General features: G+C 40.4%; 1 protein-coding gene across 6 annotated transcripts in view; it reads left to right on the top strand.

The window, feature by feature from the left end:
• cep112 (centrosomal protein 112) overlaps positions 1-18,784 on the top strand; it is a 169,401-nt gene that overhangs the window by 93,578 nt on the left and 57,039 nt on the right. For 5 of the 6 annotated variants that reach the window (XM_082532002.1, XM_082532005.1, XM_082532003.1 and 2 more), the window contains 3 exons: positions 8,530-8,665; positions 11,076-11,183; positions 16,898-17,080. In XM_082532002.1, the coding sequence (XP_082388128.1) occupies positions 8,530-8,665; positions 11,076-11,183; positions 16,898-17,080 (427 nt within the window). The remainder of the gene's footprint in view (positions 1-8,529; positions 8,666-11,075; positions 11,184-16,897; positions 17,081-18,784) is intronic. The other variant, XM_082532004.1, reaches the window with a different exon arrangement.

Consider the following 18,784-nt stretch of genomic DNA (forward strand, 5'->3'; position numbering starts at 1 on the left):
TCCTCACTATGAGAAATAGGCTGCAATAATCCTGTGCCTCTCTGTGCTGCTGCGTGTGTAAAAAGATGCACCTGTTTTGGCGGGAAAACGTAAACAGCCACTCTGATTGGTGGATTTAAATTCGGCAGCTCTCTCCCTCTGTGTGTGTGTGTGTGTGTGTGTGTGTGTGTGTGTTTAGTGGGAGAGAGAGGACCCTGCCCTTATTTGGCAGCATGTCATTGTAGGATTTAAATTGAATATAGTTAGACTGGTTGACTGGATTAGAGCCTGTGTTTGTGTGTCCCTCTGTGCATTTGTGTTTCAATAAGTTATTACTATTCTGCTAAATCATAGTATTTCTGGTACTTTTCGGTACTTGTGCTAAATACAGTATTTCTGCTAAATCATACTATTTCTGCTTTTCATAGGATTTATGCCTAATATAGTATTTCTGCTAAATTATAGTATTTCTGCTTTTTATAGGATTTGTGCCTAACATAGTATTTCTGCTAAATTATAGTATTTCTGCTTTTTATAGGATTTGTGCTTAACATAGTATTTCTGCTAAATTATAGTATTTCTGCTTTTTATACTATTTGTTCTAAATTATAGTATTTCTGCTTTTTATAGGATTTGTGCTTAATATAGTATTTCTGCTAAATTATAGTTTTTCTTCTTTTTATAATATTTGTGCTAAAACATAGTATTTCTACTAAATGTAGTATTTATGCTTAATAATAGTATTTCTATATATTTCTGCCAGGTCCCCAGGCAGCCAATCCTCTGTGAGGACTGAGACATTCAAATTTTCAAATCAGGGCCTGCACAGTTTCCCAGCCAATCAAATAAGTGTCCTGAGGCATTCAAATTTGCATATTGGGGCCTTCGTGGCTTCTAAGCCAGCCAATCATATCTGAGGGCTGAGGAATTCAAATCCACAAATCAGGGCCTGCACGGCTTCCCAGCCAGCCAATCACATATGTGGTCTCAGGCATTCAAATTTGCATATTGGGGAATTCGTGGCTTCTAAGTCAACAAGTCATCCATGTCATATATCTCTAAAAATTCATATTTTAATGATAAATTGTCAACACTTGAAGATTCCCCCATCTCTTCTGAACAAAACGGTGTAAGAATGACCGTTCTAGCTCCTACGGTTAGGAAATTATGGTCATTTGTTTGAGGGGAGTCGTCATTATGAGAAATAGACTGCAATGATCCTGTGTCTCTCTGTGCTGCGTGTGTAAAAAGGATGCACCTGTTTTGGAGGGAAAGAGTGCACAGGCTCTCTGATTGGTGGATTCAAATTCAGCAGCTCCCAGGCTGACCTAGAAACTCACTTTTCTCTCCCTGTGTGTGTGTGTGTGTGTGTGTGACAGAGAGAGAGAGAGAGAGAGAGAGAGAGAGAAAGGCTTTTAATGGGATGATCTCATTCTAAGATTCAAATTCAATATATTTAGACTGGTTGACTGAATTGGATCTTGTGTGTGTGTCTCTCTGTGCATGTGTGTTTTCTTATGTGTACATATTTGTGATTGTGTGGCTGTTATAGATTTTTTTGCTGATTTTTTTCATTTAACAAGTATAGTTGAGGGACCTTCAGCATGTTCAGCATTTTTTCAGCTGTCCATTTTTGCTTTTCCAATTTTTCTGTTTAAGTTATTACTATTGTGCTAAATCATACTATTTCTGCTATTTTATAAGATTTGTGCCAAATACCGTATTTCTGCCAAATATAGTATTTCTGATTAATTATAGTTTTTTCTACCAAATCATAGTACAGTATTTCTGCTTTTTATAGGGTTTGTGCTTAATATAGTATTTCTGCTAAATTATAGTATTTCTGCTTTTTATAGTATTTGTGCTAAATTATAGTATTTCTGCCAAATTATAATATTTGTGCTAAAACATAGTCTTAATTTAAAATTACAATATTCATAGTTCATCACAGTGTCTCTGGTAAATCACAATATTTCTGCTCTGTTGTACTATTTTTCTAAATCATAGTGTTTCTGTAATGTTTAAGTATTTTTGGCTAAATATATTCTTTCTGTTATCTTATACTATTTCTCCTAAATTCTTGTATTTTTGAGAAGTTATCATGTTTCTGGTAAGTTACAATATTTCTGCTAAATTCTGCTATGCTATTGTATCTCTGCCAAGTATTATGTTTCCTCTAAGATATTGCAGTTCTGCTAAGTTATTCCATTTGAGCAAACTTCTTTTGCTTCTGCAAAGTTTTTACAATTTCTGCAACTTTTCAGCTTTTTCAGCTACTTTTTGCATACAGCTTCAGCTTTAAAGCATCCACACTGCATTTTCGCAGGAAATGCAAATTTTTCTAGTTATATTTTATTCTGTATTCCGTACGTTTTTTGTAATCCTACTCCTTCAAAACCGTTCAACTTAGAAAAACCATTCAAACACCGTTAGATTCCTATTCTTTTGGACAACACTGCTTCTATTTTTCATATTTTTAACATTTATATTTTTAATTTTATTCAACTTTATTCAACAAAAATTTATAATGTATTTCAATGGGGAGACCCTTCAAATCCTCATTCAACTTATTCATTTTTAAACTCTTACTACTTCCACATACATTGACATAGAGCCACCATTCAAACTTTAAAACGAAGACAAGACATTCAACTATTCAACTTGTATTTATCTTTTCAATATCTATTATACTTTTTCTTCAGTTCCAGTTTAAGTTTCATGATGTTTTTTCACCCGTTTCAGAGTTTATAATGGGTGTGTATGGGACGGAATGTTGGGGCTAGAGTGAGGCAGCTCAACTGCTAGAGTGAGAGGAGCAAAAAAATTAATCTTAAAATCTTTTTTAAAACTGCTGCTGTGTCCACAGCGTTTGCTCTACAGGTATGATTTTACCCTCAAAACGTAGCCATGGCTGTCCTCTTTCATCCAATGTGTTTACTATTGTACTAGGTGTTATGGTTCTTTCATAAATGTCACCAATGCACAGCCTCCTCCCTCCAACTCTTCCATAGACTCTAATGTTAAAACGGCTCAGAAGGTTGGTTTGAAAATCAGAAGAGCATGGTGTTTTTACACTGTCACCACGTCCATATAATAAACTCCACAGGCATGAAAACTGAGAATTAGGTAGACTAGACATTGCTGCCGCTCACGGTGAAAGAATTTCGTCAATACGACCTATACTTTTCATTTGGGAGCGATTTGTTTCGGCCTGACTTTTCTGTTCATTTTAAGCAGCAAAAGTGAGGCGCATGTCTGTGTACGTGTGTATGGAGCCATTGGGTGCGGTCACTATAGCAACCAGGCTCACACCTGCCTGCTTAACGAGCTCTGCCTGCCACTGTACCAAGATTCATCTTAAACACTTCTCTTTCAACTGCTGCTGTGTCCACAGTGTTAAAGCCATCATTTTACCCTCAAATTGTCGCCATTATTGTTCTCTTTCCAACACCGTATCTTTCAAAGCTCAGGCATTTAAACTTTTTAAACTGTGTGGATCAAAGTGGAGGGATCACATTTGAGTCATTCAGTGATTCAAAGAATATGACCTTTTAATATTCATTCAGATGTTTTCTGACTCTAAATGTTCTTTTCTCATTTCTTAGGGTTTTCTAATTTACATTTAAAACATTTTCAGTTTTTTTCCAACTCCTTCTTCTGTGTAACCTTCAGCTTTTAGCAGTTCAGCACCTTTGTTTTCAGGTTAAATTTGTTTTTTTTTTGTTTTTTTTTAATCTCATTCAATATTTTTAACTCAAAATTCAGCAATTAATTCATTTCAGTGCATACATTCAGATTCAAGCATTCACACTGCAGTTTCTTCAGAAAATGCACTTTCTAGTATTTTATTATTTTTCCGTACGTTTTTTGAAAGCCTACTCCTTCAAAACCGTTCAACTTAGAAAAACCATTCAAACACCGTTAGATTCCTATTATTTTGGACAACATTGCTTCTATTTTTCTCATTTTTAACATTTATATTTTTAATTTTATTCAACTTTATTCAACAAAAATTTCCCATGTATTTCAATGGGGAGACCCTTCAAATTCTCATTCAACTTACTCATTTTTAAACTCTTACTACTTCAACATACGTTCACATAGAGCCACCATTCAAACTTTAAAACGAAGACAAGACATTCAACTATTCAACTTGTATTTATCTTTTCAATATCTATTATACTTTTTCTTCAGTTCCAGTTTAAGTTTCATGATGTTTTTTCACCCGTTTCAGAGTTTATAATGGGTGTGTATGGGACGGAATGTTGGGGCTAGAGTGAGGCAGCTCAACTGCTAGAGTGAGAGGAGCAAAAAAATTAATCTTAAAATCTTTTTTAAAACTGCTGCTGTGTCCACAGCGTTTACTGTACAGGTATGATTTTACCCTCAAAACGTAGCCATGGCTGTCCTCTTTCATCCAATGTGTTTACTATTGTACTAGGTGTTATGGTTCTTTCATAAATGTCACCAATGCACAGCCTCCTCCCTCCAACTCTTCCATAGACTCTAATGTTAAAATGGCTCAGAAGGTTCGTTTGAAAATCAGAAGAGCATGGTGTCTTTCCACTGTCACCACGTCCATATAATAAACTCCACAGGCATGAAAACTGAGAATTCAGTAGACTAGAAGCTGCTGTCGCTCACGGTGAAAGAATTTTGTCAATACGACTTTTACTTTTCATTTGGGAACGATTTGTTTCGGCCTGACTTTTCTGTTCATTTTAAGCAGCAAAAGTGAGGCGCATGTCTGTGTACGTGTGTATGGAGCCATTGGGTGCGGTCACTATAGCAACCAGGCTCACACCTGCCTGCTTAACGAGCTCTGCCTGCCACTGTACCAAGATTCATCTTAAGCACTTCTCTTTCAACTGCTGCTGTGTCCACAGTGTTACAGCCATCATTTTACCCTCAAAACGTCGCCATCGTTGTTCTCTTTCCAACATCTTGTCTTTCAAAGCTCAGAGATGTAAACTTTTTAAACTGTGTGGATCCAAGTGGAGGGATCACATTTTAGTCATTCAGTGATTCAAAGAATATGACCTTTTAATATTCTTTCAGATGTTTTCTGACTCTAAATGTTCTTTTCTCATTTCTTAGGTTTTTCTAATTTACAATTAAAACATTTTCAGCTTTTTTCCAACTTCTTCTTCTGTGTAACCTTCAGCTTTTAGCAGTTCAGCACTGTTGTTTTCAGGTTAAATTCGTTTTTTTTTTTGTTTTTTTTTTAATCTCATTCAATATTTTTAACTCAAAATTCAGCAATTAATTCATTTCAGTGCATACATTCAGATTCAAGCATTCACACTGCAGTTTCTTCAGAAAATGCACTTTCTAGTTATTATCTATTCCGTACGTTTTTTGAAAGCCTACTCCTTCAAAACCGTTCAACTTAGAAAAACCATTCAAACACCATTAGATTCCTATTCTTTTGGACAACATTGCTTCTATTTTTTCTCATTTTTAACATTTATATTTTTAATTTTATTCAACTTTTTTCAACAAAAATTTATAATGTATTTCAATGGGGACACCCTTCAAATTCTCATTCAACTTCCTCCTCTTTAAACTGTATCTACTTCCACATACATTGACATAGAGCCACCATTCAAACTTTAAAACGAAGACAAGACATTCAACTATTCAACTTGTATTTATCTTTTCAATATCTATTATACTTTTTCTTCAGTTCCAGTTTAAGTTTCATGATGTTTTTTCACCCGTTTCAGAGTTTATAATGGGTGTGTATGGGACGGAATGTTGGGGCTAGAGTGAGGCAGCTCAACTGCTAGAGTGAGAGGAGCAAAAAAATTAATCTTAAAATCTTTTTTAAAACTGCTGCTGTGTCCACAGCGTTTGCTCTACAGGTATGATTTTACCCTCAAAACGTAGCCATGGCTGTCCTCTTTCATCCAATGTGTTTACTATTGTACTAGGTGTTATGGTTCTTTCATAAATGTCACCAATGCACAGCCTCCTCCCTCCAACTCTTCCATAGACTCTAATGTTAAAACGGCTCAGAAGGTTGGTTTGAAAATCAGAAGAGCATGGTGTTTTTACACTGTCACCACGTCCATATAATAAACTCCACAGGCATGAAAACTGAGAATTAGGTAGAGTGGACATTGCTGCCGCTCACGGTGAAAGAATTTCGTCAATACGACCTATACTTTTCATTTGGGAGCGATTTGTTTCGGCCTGACTTTTCTGTTCATTTTAAGCAGCAAAAGTGAGGCGCATGTCTGTGTACGTGTGTATGGAGCCATTGGGTGCAGTCACTATAGCAACCAGGCTCACACCTGCCTGCTTAACGAGCTCTGCCTGCCACTGTCCCAAGATTCATCTTAAGCACTTCTCTTTCAACTGCTGCTGTGTCCACAGTGTTACAGCCATCATTTTACCCTCAAATTGTCGCCATTATTGTTCTCTTTCCAACATCTTGTCTTTCAAAGCTCAGGCATTTAAACTTTTTAAACTGTGTGGATCAAAGTGGAGGGATCACATTTGAGTCATTCAGTGATTCAAAGAATATGACCTTTTAATATTCTTTCAGATGTTTTCTGACTCTAAATGTTCTTTTCTCATTTCTTAGGTTTTTCTAATTTACAATTAAAACATTTTCAGCTTTTTTCCAACTTCTTCTTCTGTGTAACCTTCAGCTTTTAGCAGTTCAGCACTTTTGTTTTCAGGTTAAATTCGGGTTTTTTTTTTTATCTCATTCAATATTTTTAACTTAAATTCAGTAATTATTTCATTTCAATGCATACATTCAGATTCAAGCATTCACACTGCAGTTTCTTCAGAAAATGCACTTTCTAGTTATGATCTGTTTTTTGGTGTTTTTAAACCTGGGTGTGCAATTCTTAAGTTGTTTATTCAGACTATATTCGTGCACGCCACACATGTGAGGAGCACGTGTGGCGTCATTAAAATACGAACGTTATACGAGTGTAAGGGGATAATATTTTCCAGGTTTGTGGGGGTTTTTTTTGGTTGGATTTTGTCAACATGGTTTCATCAAGAAGTGTCATGCAAGAGATGAGTGAATCTGCCAAATTCCAACACTTCGAAATCTACTGTGGGTATCATGTGACAAACACTTGGAGGTGGCAGAACAGATGTGCGTGCTTTTGCGCATTATTTTTCACAGTCAAGTCTGAGTCGAAGTCATTGGTGACAACAGAGTTTTGTCATCACAATATTGAGTATAGAATCATATAATAATAGCAAACGTGTGTCAACTAGTCTGTTGTATATTTATTTTTAATTCTTTAGTAATTTTTTAGTTTTTAATATTTTTCATATAGCTGTGTATTTTCTTATGTCTGCCTTTATTTCAGTTTTTTTTTTTTAAATCGGTTAATAAACCAAAAAATATGCAAAGAGGTGCAAATTTAGAGCAAGAAGTTTAGCCTGGCTCCAAAAATATTTCGGTTCATTTGCATCTCCAGGTTTGAATGTCAGCAGCAACTTTGTCTGGTGTCAGTTTCGTGATTGACTGACAGCCTGTTCGTGGTGTCACGTGTCTCCTGCCCAGCTCCACCCTCCCGCATAAGCAGGTGTAGTGGATGGATGGACAGAAATTTAAAAGCTGTTTACAAAAATAACACCTTCACACACTTCCCTGGCTTCTAGCGCTGTCATTTTTTTCTACTCTGTATCCCTCCGCCCAGACACACTCCCTTCCCCACCTACCTTCTGTGCGTTAAGCTTGACAGCTACATTGTATATGATGTTGCGGCTGGGCCTGTTGGCTGGGCTCTGACAGTTCTCAGTATGAGGCCATCCCTCTCAGTGTGCCTGTCAGTCCCTCTCCTCTTGGAAGACTGTGACCTGACATTTACCGGCAGTAGCATCGGCACGCCTGCCTGGGAGATACAGCCACGCATTCCGATGAGCGAGGCTATACCGCATGCACAAAGTGACTTATTTTAATTTAAAACAGGGTGAACGATAATGAAGGATCATGGAAAGTCTTCACACATCGTTCAACATGGGAAAGAAACTTGTTGTTTGTTGAATATTTCACTCTTTGATGTCGAGAGAAAGCACCACATTAAAGCTCAGTCTATCGTGTTTGATACATGAGTGTTGCTGAGTTTTTAAAACTTCTATATTATCAGTGAACCTAAATAAACTTCACAATACATTTATAATCATTAAATTGCAAAAATTGTCAGCTGTAGCAAATTAAAACTCATATATGCAAATTAATATGTCATTATTTAATCGTTTGTTAATTTGTCCTCAGGTTCCATAAATACTCTATTTTCAAACAATTAGAATTTTGCAAAATAATATGGCAATTATTTCACAGTTCAGGTTTTAAAGGGTCAACCAAACCTGATAGAGTGTATGCAAAAAGAACAGTGATGATTTTCTGCTTCTAAGGTCTATCTTCGTTCTCTGTCTTTTACTATGAAACTACTGTTTTGAGAAGTTCTACAAAAATAAAAGTTTACTTTCTTTCTTAACTATTTCTGGATTTCTTGTCTGCAATTGTGTTTCTATGGCTATGTAGTGTGTGTTCATTTGTGTGTGTTTGGTTTGAAGGGAGAAGGAGAGCCAGCTGGACAGAGCCAGGGAGAGCCAAAGACAGCACATCCAGCAGGCAGATATGGCGCTGGAGCAGTTCAAGAAACAGGTGGAGCTCAGCTCTGAGAAGGCCTACGCTGACATGAAACTGCAGGTCCGATAACGCACATCAGCGCGCGCCGTAATCACAATGCATGCGAGCGAACACGGGCTGGCATCCACGCACACCTGTTTTCTGTTACACGAATGCATCCATATTCATGCGAGGACTGCACATTCCTCTTGTGCAATGTTTGTGTTTCCTGTTGTGTGCCAGAACAGATTAGTGTTTACACATGCACACACACTTTAACTGTAACCCTGTGTCAGGTTTGCTGTACCGCAAGCGGAGTGAGCTGCCTGCTTGGCAATAACCAGAACAATGGGCACACACACACATGCTCTTTATATTTTTTCAGCCTAACCACAGAGAACATATTCTGCAAGGCATCATTTTTCCAGCACCTTTGCTCTTACACTGAAAAATCTATATGCAAGAGCCAAGAACATTATCACCCTCAGGCCCTTTTTTGAGCCATCCAGTCATTCCAGATGAATGTAATTATTTGTAATCCCGCTCATTAAGCAGGTGTATTCACTTCACCGCTATCGCACAGTGAACTCTCTTCTTGTCAGTGGGCGTGACGTAGGCTGGTCAGGTTCCAGAGGAGAGCAGGTCGCCGCATTAAGCAAGCAGACTAATTAGTACGTCGGGCCTGCCTCGCGATCAGCGCTGCCTCGCTGCGTGGGCTGCTGCTTATTGGGAGAGACTTCCGATCGATACACACTCGGCTCGAAAACTTCTGATGCTGTTTTACTAGTCAGTTTAGCTATAGGCGCTTTTGTCAAGCATTTACTGCGTGTGTGCAGTATTGACCAGGCTGCACCGAGTGTGGTCCTAAATGTTTTAAAGGGCCCAATGCTGGAGAGATTATTAAGTTTTAGTTGCTGGTTATTTTTATTTATGTATTTTAAATGGCTAATCATTATTATGTCTGAGTGGGAGTTTTGGATATTCGTGGGCAAACAAACTAAACGTTATTTCCCAAGCCTGAATTTAAAATACCCTCTTGTATTTCAAAAAGCGAAGAAGAAGAAGAAGAAAGAAAGTGTGCTGCTTGCATCTGATGCATCTGAGCAGAAAAAAGGAAGAAGATCCCATTCAAGTAATAAAGCATATTCAGGTGTTGTCGAAGCTGGGACTTTCTTGAAGTTTTTGCGTTATTGCGAGTAGACTCTTTTGGATCGGTGCCACAACACTGAATATTTTTAAATATTTGCACAGGAAGACAGAACTTTTGTTTGCCTTCTTTCTTTCTTGTTCTTGCTACTTGAATTCAAGGCCACATGTGTGGCGAGCGATGCCTTGGAAAATGTCTATATCGGTGAGCCACTTCATCCTGCTACTCTTTTCTGATGTTCTCATCCTTCCATCCTGTTGCTCATTCTTTCTTTTCCCGTTGAGCCCCCCCTTGGCATCCTGATCTCCAATCTGACTTTATCCTCAGCCCACATCAAAGCCATGGGAGAGGGGAGCAGTCTCTCCTGCATCTCTGTCATCCTCACCCCCCCTCTTTCCTCTTCTTTTCCTCCCCACCCCACTTGTTCATCGCTGCATCACGTTCTCCGGCTAAGGCTTTAATGTTGCAGAAAGAACTTCAAAAGATGTTTTTACTCTCCTCCCCCCCCCCCCCCCCTTCCTTCCTTCCTTCCATCACCCATCCATCCTCTCGTCATCTTCTCTCTCTTTCTCTGTCTGCAGATAGAGTTGTATCTAATGGATTATCTGTATCACCCCCTTCCTCTCTCTGTCTGTCTCTCGTTTTAAAATCAGCATCTCACTTTTAGAGCTCACTTTAAAGGAAAGAGTCTGCCCTATTTTGATTTAAAAAAAAAAAAAAGAAGAAGAAGAAGCACCACGCAGAATCAAATCTCTGTTGCGCACATAGTTCAAAGGAGGCTTCGGCATTTTAAATGGATTAATCAAAACACATTTTGCATTTCCTGAGCGTTACACACAGCGTAGCCCAAATACAGAGGCGTTTGAGTAAATTGCATTTCCAATTGTTGCTGATTACCGTCACCTGAACAGGAAAATCGGAAAAAGGTAGAGTGTGGGGAAGTAGAGTATAGGGTAAATACTGCGGAATCCCTTTTTCCACGAAAACACAAAGACAAAGGCTTATAAATTTTTATGTGAACTGCTTGCGTAACAGTGCAAATTATTTAGATTTCAGTTTGAGTAGATTTATATATCAGCATGCTGCGTCATTCCAGCATCATCACAGGAATTCGTTGTGTTCTTTCTCAGTGGCACTTCATTAATCTCCAATTAAAAGACAAATATTCCCGGAGCCTCACTTTCCTGCAGATCCCAGGTGTTATTCTGGTAGTTTGGTGTATGAGATTTACTGTACTTGCGATTCTGCAGAGATATTTCTAAATATACATATATGTATATGACCAGCCTTATGCTTGTGTACTAATTAATGAACTTATGTGCTGGATTCTTCTGATGCCTTTAGATGGAGAAGGTAGAGGAGGACCTGAAGCGCTCCAGGTCCCTCAGGGAGAAGCAGGCCAAAGAGTTCTCGCAGCAACTCGACGACCTCAGACAGAAGTTCGAGCAGCAGGTCTGTGAGTTTCTAACTCACTGTGCAATTGTTCTTGACTTCTGTGCTCATCTCCGTCATCGCCATCATCGTGTTATCTTCACTCTATTATCAGCGAGCACTCGGTCTATTGGAGACAGCTAACGGGCGACTGACATCCATTTGGAGCAGTCTTGTTATTCCTCCCCATCTGTTCCGTCTGATTAATTTCTCATGATAAGGGGCATGTTTTAGATTAAGCTTAGATTCCGGCTCAATAAATATCTTAAACGTGGCCAATTGAAAAGTAACGCAATCTGCATAGAAGATGTGTAGCTCGCTTATCACCCCATCTCACTCACTCTTCTTCAATTAAGAGTCGAGAAACCATTTTCACAACCCATTTGAAATCTGGCTCGCTGATAGAGACGCAGCAGATTCAATTAAACCGCAGGAGCCGATATTAGTGTTGGCGGCTGATCTTACTGTAGGAGGCAGAGAGCGTCACTTTTATTTCTGTTACTGTAACAAATGTAAACAGTATTTATATACCAAATAAAAAATAAACTATCTAAATTACTCCATACGAGACTTTATGACCATGTGACACCACGCTTGTTTTGGGCGTGGATATTACTAACGGCTGTGACATCTCTTTTTTCCTCATCTATATCCACAACATGATTGCTTTCCAGGCACCAAATAGCACTCAACCTTTGTGTTAATAAGCATGCTTACACTCATTTCCAGGCCAGATGGAGTTTACGTTGCGTGTAATTTGCTGTAGATCGCTGTAAATGGGGGGGATATGAGGCCAGTCTTATATCTAAGGAATGGAGAAACTGTGCTTCATTATCGATTTGCTCCATGGCTGAACAGTTGGGTTTGTAATTAGAATGGCATTTATAAAATAAAATGTTAAAAAATAGCATATTTTAAAACCACTTAAATATAAAGACTACAGTGTGTTGAAATATTTTTCAAAACATCCCCGGAAACTGAAGAAAGGGCCGGGACATAAAGCGCTTCACTGGCTGCTGCAACGATAAATCGTCATATAAATAGACACTGCTGGTTAAACCATTAAACAGATTGCATTTGCATCTAAAAGACACTGTCATCCCCATGTAACCATCCAGTAAATGCAAAGATTTATCAGTGTTTTGAATGCCAGCTACAGCGTATTGTTCTGAGAAGTCATAACTAACGGGTAAACGATCAAAGGTTTGCAGGAAATATTGAAGTGACGATTATCAGCCACTGCCACGCTGAGTGGGGGTGCAGTTGACAGTTGAAGACAGCCACATAGGGTTAGCGGCACATCAGAAAGGCTTTTGTCTTAAAGATAAAACATACATGAAAACAATGGACCTGTCTCTGTTATGATTTTGATATGAGAGCTGAGATTTGCTACAAAGAGTTTGGAGGGGGGGTGTTTTTACACCTAGGCATGTTATTATTCATGAGCTACTCTGTGACCAGCCGCTTAATGTTAGACATGCGTTATATATTGTTTTGAAGCAACTCCACATTCTTGACTTGTTTCCTTTCTCTCGTGTCTGTGTGAGAGTACATTGTGTTTTCACTCTAGAAAAGCTGGTGTCACAAGATTTCTGGGGTCAAGGTAGTTCATTCAGATGTTCACAAAAGAACACTCCCTCCAGTGCAGCTTCGGGGGGGGATCTGTGTGCGAAGGAGTTGTTTTCCACTTGACCCCCAAGGCAATCAGACATCGTGGTTTCTGACAGAGCTCTTCCTCTTACAGTCTGGGAGACGTATCAAGATTAAACGGCTCATCGCGACCTTGAGAGTTTAAATACACAACCGGCCTCTTTCTTCAGATGTTAGGTTGGAACAATAAATACTAAAGCAGGCTGGTTTATTGTACAAGTCGACCGGTGATATTGGTGTCAGTGAATATGTTGAGATCTATGGGAGAATGTGTAGCTGCAAGAATTTGGTAAAAGTATATCATACAGGAGGGAAAAAAACACTTATCAAAGTTTATTTGGGAGCAAAAATGTTTTTTCTAGCCAGTGATAAAATAATAATAAAAGTATTGCATTAGCTGTTCAGGAATTTCGGTCTTTTATGTAATAAACAGTTCTCCATTTCACAAACTAGGATAATTTTTAATACAAAAATTGTTTTTAAAACTGAAATGAAATGAAAATCCTTTGCGGTCAGTGATTGCCTAAAGTCTTAAACCCATGAACATCACTAACCTCCCTTGTGATCCCCTGATAGGCCTTTACTGCAGCTGTTATTAGATGCTGCTTGTGTGTGGGTCTCTCTACATTCAGTTTCATTTTCAACAACAGAAAAATAGCTCTTTTGGGTTGAGATCAGGTAAATGACTTGGCCATTGAAGAACAGGACCTCTGTGGTTGCTTTTGCAGTATACTTTGGTTCATCATCCATGTCATCTTGCTACTTCTATCAGCAGACATATGACCAATAAACACTAGTGACGTAGTTACACTGCCATACATGAATATGCATGGTTATACTTGGTCATACATGCCTGCTAGTTCTAGCTCGGCCATACATGCCCATGCTACGACACTTCCTCCACCATCTTTGATAGATGATGTGTATGTTTTAGATCATGAGCTTTTTCTCTTCTTCTACATTTGTTTCTCGTACCTTCATTCTGGTACATGTTGATCTTGCCCAAATTGTATCCATTTTTTTTTTCCCAGAACTATCCGGAGTCTTACATTTTTTTTCTTGCTAACTCTAATCTAGCCGTCTTGTTCTTGAGTGTAATGAGTGGGTTGCACCTTTTTGTAAGTTCTTGGCTGTAGACTTTGGCAATAATACACATAGCTTTTCAAGTCTGTTCCTGATATGGGTTGACATTGTGAAAGGTTTTTCTTCACCAAAGAGAGAATTCTACAATCATCCACTTTAATTGTCTTCTATGGTCTTTTAATTCTTTTGGTGATGCTGAGCTGGGCAGCGCATTCCTTATTTCTACCTGATTGCTGATTTGGCCACTTCTGCAGTTTTTGCGATCTCTCTGGAGCTTTTCTGGGGGCTTTCAGCCTAACCCTAACCATGACCTTTGTCATTCAGAATCAGTGAACAGCTACCGAATCCAAGTTCAATTCCACCTGCTTGATTTGTCGTATAATAACAAAGGAAAACATATAAAAATGGCTGTGAATGCGATAATTTTGTTGAACTCTTTGATTTAAGTGAAAGTCTGCACTTGAGTCACATCTTAAATGGTCAATTTAAAATCCTCTGTGTGCAGAGGCAAAATTACATGTAGATGTACAAGACGATACGTATATTGAACACATATATCAGCAATAAATAGAGTGGCCAGTTGCAGTACAAACCTGTAGTGAGATTGAAGGTGTCTTTTTTTTTCTGTTCCTCAGTCTCTCTCCACCCGCCTTCATGCACCCCATTCTCCCCTGCTGAGACCAGACAGGCCTTCTGTTCTACTCTGCTTTCCTCCCTCCTCTCCCCTCCGCCTTTCCAAACATTTTCAGATTTCCCTCCCCAGGGTTGAAAGAAGCCTATTACCTCACTGTCCTGCTTGAAGGCATGCAGCTCACACACATACACAACCATGTCAGTCCAGGCTGACGGGAGTCGTGCTGTGCAGTAACACCCGACTCACTCTGTATCTACGGCACCCAGCTGTGCCATACCCGTTTCAGTCTTCCCTCATAAGCACCATGCCGGTCCCTTTAAGAACCACAGCATCCAGCATCCTCTAGTCCACAGTGGCGCTACGTGATGTCACAGCCAGGCTCCTTGCTATGTCTGCTCTCTGTCATCTCCTCTCCGTGCTTTTCTAAAAAGATTTTTCCACCATCTTGCCCAATTCTTTATCCTAATTTCTCCCGAGATCCCCTCTTTCCTCCAAACCTCCCCCCATGGGCCGAGAGTCTGAGCAGAAAGGAACAGTAAGTCAGGACGTCCTCCGCCACTTTCTCTTACCTGCTGGGGAGTTCTTGAAGCAGCTGCGCGCTGCTCAATCCCTCAGCTCTAAAATGTACAGCTGTATGATTCTGACTCTTCGTGTGGGACAATGCATTCTAGCTGTGGATCTGATTTGCATGTGTTATTTTGTTAAATGGGAAAGGAGGTGAAGGCGGTGCAAGTTGTCACTAGAATTTTCTGTAGACATCATCATCGGCAGCATGTGAAACATGTTGCGCTTGTTTCGTGTGGTGTTTGCCTGCCTGCTGTCCTGATCTGTTCTGAAAAATGGCATGTGTGTGAGGTTATCCTGAGGGTGTGTGTAATTGTTTACTTCTGCCATGCCATCAACTAAGCCTCAGAGATAAAATCCATTTTTATTCAGTGATCCTTTGATTGCTATTTGCTGAGGTTGAAGTTGAAGTTCTCCCAAAAGTAGAGGAATACATTCTTGGCTGTCTAAATCAAGTTTCTATTGTGGCCTTCGTCTCAGTGCCAGGGATGGAATCCAGCTTCCTGTAGATAGCCCCTCATTCATCACCTGCTCTGAATAGCAGGCAACGTTGGAAGATATAACCATGGATAGAGCAGGCAGCGGGCACAGAGGCCGTTGATCTCCGCTTCTCTGGCAGGCCAGGTAGGGTGCCGTCATGCACAATGTGCGGGGGATTAGCTTCAAAGCAGGGAGGCAAATGGGCCCCAAGCCCCTGCTGTCCTTTCAGGGCTCCGACTGGGCCTGCACGGTGGGATGGTGTGGGGGTCACTTGTCTCCCCGCCATGGGGGAGTGGGAACGGAACGGAGCCTGGGAAAGGCTTGGGGGCTTGGGGCTGGGAGCTTCACTGGCAAGGCTCACCTCTCAGCAGGTGACTCCGCTTACAGCCAAGATGGAATACAGACTTGGTTCAGCTGACAGGATGATTAAGCCCTGAAAAATTGGGGCTTTGCGTCCCATTAGAAGTGTTTTATTTTGCTCTGCTGTATTATGTGTAGGTGATTGCAGCTCTGCTGAGACTAAAGGCTTTGCTGTGGTGTTTTTAACTGCTAACCACGCCTTCTTATTGAATGGTTGGTGCAGGTTCTTACTACACGCTGACTGCATTAGCAGTATAAACCTCAGTTACATTCTGGTGGCATAGATATTTACATTTTGAGAAAATGGAATTGATTTTCATTAATATGCGCATTTTCTGTCAGTTAAATTCATTCATAGATTATAATACAGTACCAAGAATATTTTAGCACCTTCTCCTTTCACCTCTCTTTCCATTTTTTTTTCTAATTTGGGTTTATAGTAATCATCATAGTCATTGCCTAAGCCGATTTTCACATGCTGTCAGGCGCATAGCATGGGGCATTGGGTAGTTGCTGCAGCCAGATGGCTAACCCCTACCAGCTTGCTTGCATAGCCCAAACTCGCAGCTCTTTTATATGCCGATCCCAGAATAAGGCGAGGGGGACAGATTTGAAGAAAGAGGAGTGGGACGTGGAGGGCCAGTCTGTACAATTGGCAGGAGAGGCGGGAGGGCGGGGGGAGCGAGCCAGATGTAAACACATCACATCATGTCGTCCTCTGACGACGTGAGGAAGCGGCAAAACTTTTCTCGCTTTTTTTCCCCCCTCCCCGCACTTTCCTACCAATTTCGCCAAATTTGGCTTGGCACACGCACGGGGGTTCTTGGGTGCAGGAAGAGGGTTTGACGGAATAGGACGAAGAAAGGATGGATGGATCGGTGGATGGACAAGTTGTCATGACGACAGGGTTGCTCTGAGTGTGTGTTGGCTGATGAAGTCTCTCTTTGCCTGCTTGTCCAATCAGATGGCTGAGCAGCGTATGCAGCACGAGCAGGAGAGGACGCGGCTACAGCAGCAGCACAGCGCGGAAAAGGACAGCCTGGTCCAGGAGCACCAGCGGGAGGTGAGCAGCCTGGAGAGGCAGGCCAGGGCCGCCCTACAACAGCACCAGCAGCACACCCAGGAGTGGAGGAAGCGCGATGCCCAGGTAGGGGGTCTCCACTGATCCACGCACTCGCACGCACACACACACGCGCTGACCCGCCGGTCTCCCGTGGACAACCATTTTGTATTTTGCTCATTGACGTTTTCCTGGGGTTTCAAAAGCACAGCAGGTTGAGATACTTTTTTATTTGAAGCAAGACATATATTGACGTGCGGCGCGAATAATTTTAGAAACCGTATGTTCAGCGCAAGAACACAGAAGATCGTACATGCTGCCGTTTGAATTAAAATCTGTTTTGAAGCAATGTTGCGCGCGACAAAAAAGTTTTTTTAGAAATGGAATGAACAAAACGCAGAATGGCACCGTCCCAACTTCAAACGATTTCCCCGTTGTATTTTAACTCACTTTTTATCGCAGCAGGCTTTGTGTAAAGTGTAAAGACCAAAAATCCAAAAGACCCACAGGTATCTATGTAAAGGGGAAGAAATCAACGCTGTTGAGTGCCTAGCTTTTATTCCACAACCATGGTTTGAATTTGTGTTTTAGATAATTGTGGACGCCCTGTAAAGCGCTTTTTAGTCCCACCAAAGTGAATTTTTCTGCCTGCCATTCTCCTTTCACCACAGGTAGCTATCACCCTCCGGAAAACAGCGATTATTCTCTTATTGCAGCATGGTCAGCCACAATGAGTGTATGACATTTTGGGTCTATATTAACGGATATCCCTGACAACTGAGAGACTATGTGGTCACCATTTAACCAAAGCAGCAGGGTTTCATCTCAGACCCCATCACGCACTGTCTTCGCCTCTCTCCAGCCTGGGCAAGACTGGAGCTCTGTGGGGAGCCATTCGACAAACCAGCCCCCAGCTGGGGTTTGTATTTGACTCTTCAAGCTTCTTGATGAAATGAACATTGGCATGTAGAGAATTTTGTATATTGGCAGTTAGCTGACGATGGGAGCCCAGAGAGACTTTTGTTACGTTTGTGGACCGAATTTCCTCACACCGACTCTGGTCACTCATCGCGAATGGCGAGGAAATCAAACCTAGACAATTTTCTGGTTAGTTTTTGTCCTCACAAGACAACAATAACTTTAAATGCAATAAGAATGAAATAGTTTATACCTAGTAAAAGCTAATATGCAGCAGTGTTATGCTTTAAGGAGTAATATACACCTGAGCCTCCCCAATTAGACAAATTTGATCAGTTTATCCTGTGTCTACGGTTTGAGTTTTAACATTAAAACTAGATGCAGTGCTCCCACTTAGTTTGAAAATGAATCCATATTTAGGATACGCTCGGATTTGTTTACTATAACTTTTATTTTCTCGACCCTGTATATCTTTTAGCCATATCAGTATACTTCTACAGTAGCCAAGTTATTGCAATATAAACCATCTTCAAGGCTGGAAGCTGTGTCAAAAGACTAACCAAAAAAAACCTGAGATGTTTCTTTTAGATGCCGTCACCACAGGACACTTCCACTGATAGCATGTCGCCCTGCTCGTGTCAACATGACGTGCAGTTTGACAAATCTCAGCTAATGTCAGTCACACAATCTCAGCAAAAAAGCAAAAAGCAAACTTCCCCAGTCCTCATTTCATATTCTCAGTTCCTGTTTGCTCCTGCAGCATTTTCAGCAGACATCAGTCGCCTGCCTAATGTCAGATGTTAAAGCGTCAGAAATCAGGATTTTTCACTCAGGCCTCGGAAAGATGGATAACTGATGGTTTGTGAGGGGGGG

This window comes from Aulonocara stuartgranti (assembly GCF_965226115.1).
Source record: "Aulonocara stuartgranti genome assembly, chromosome: 4".
Classification (NCBI taxonomy): domain Eukaryota; kingdom Metazoa; phylum Chordata; class Actinopteri; order Cichliformes; family Cichlidae; genus Aulonocara; species Aulonocara stuartgranti.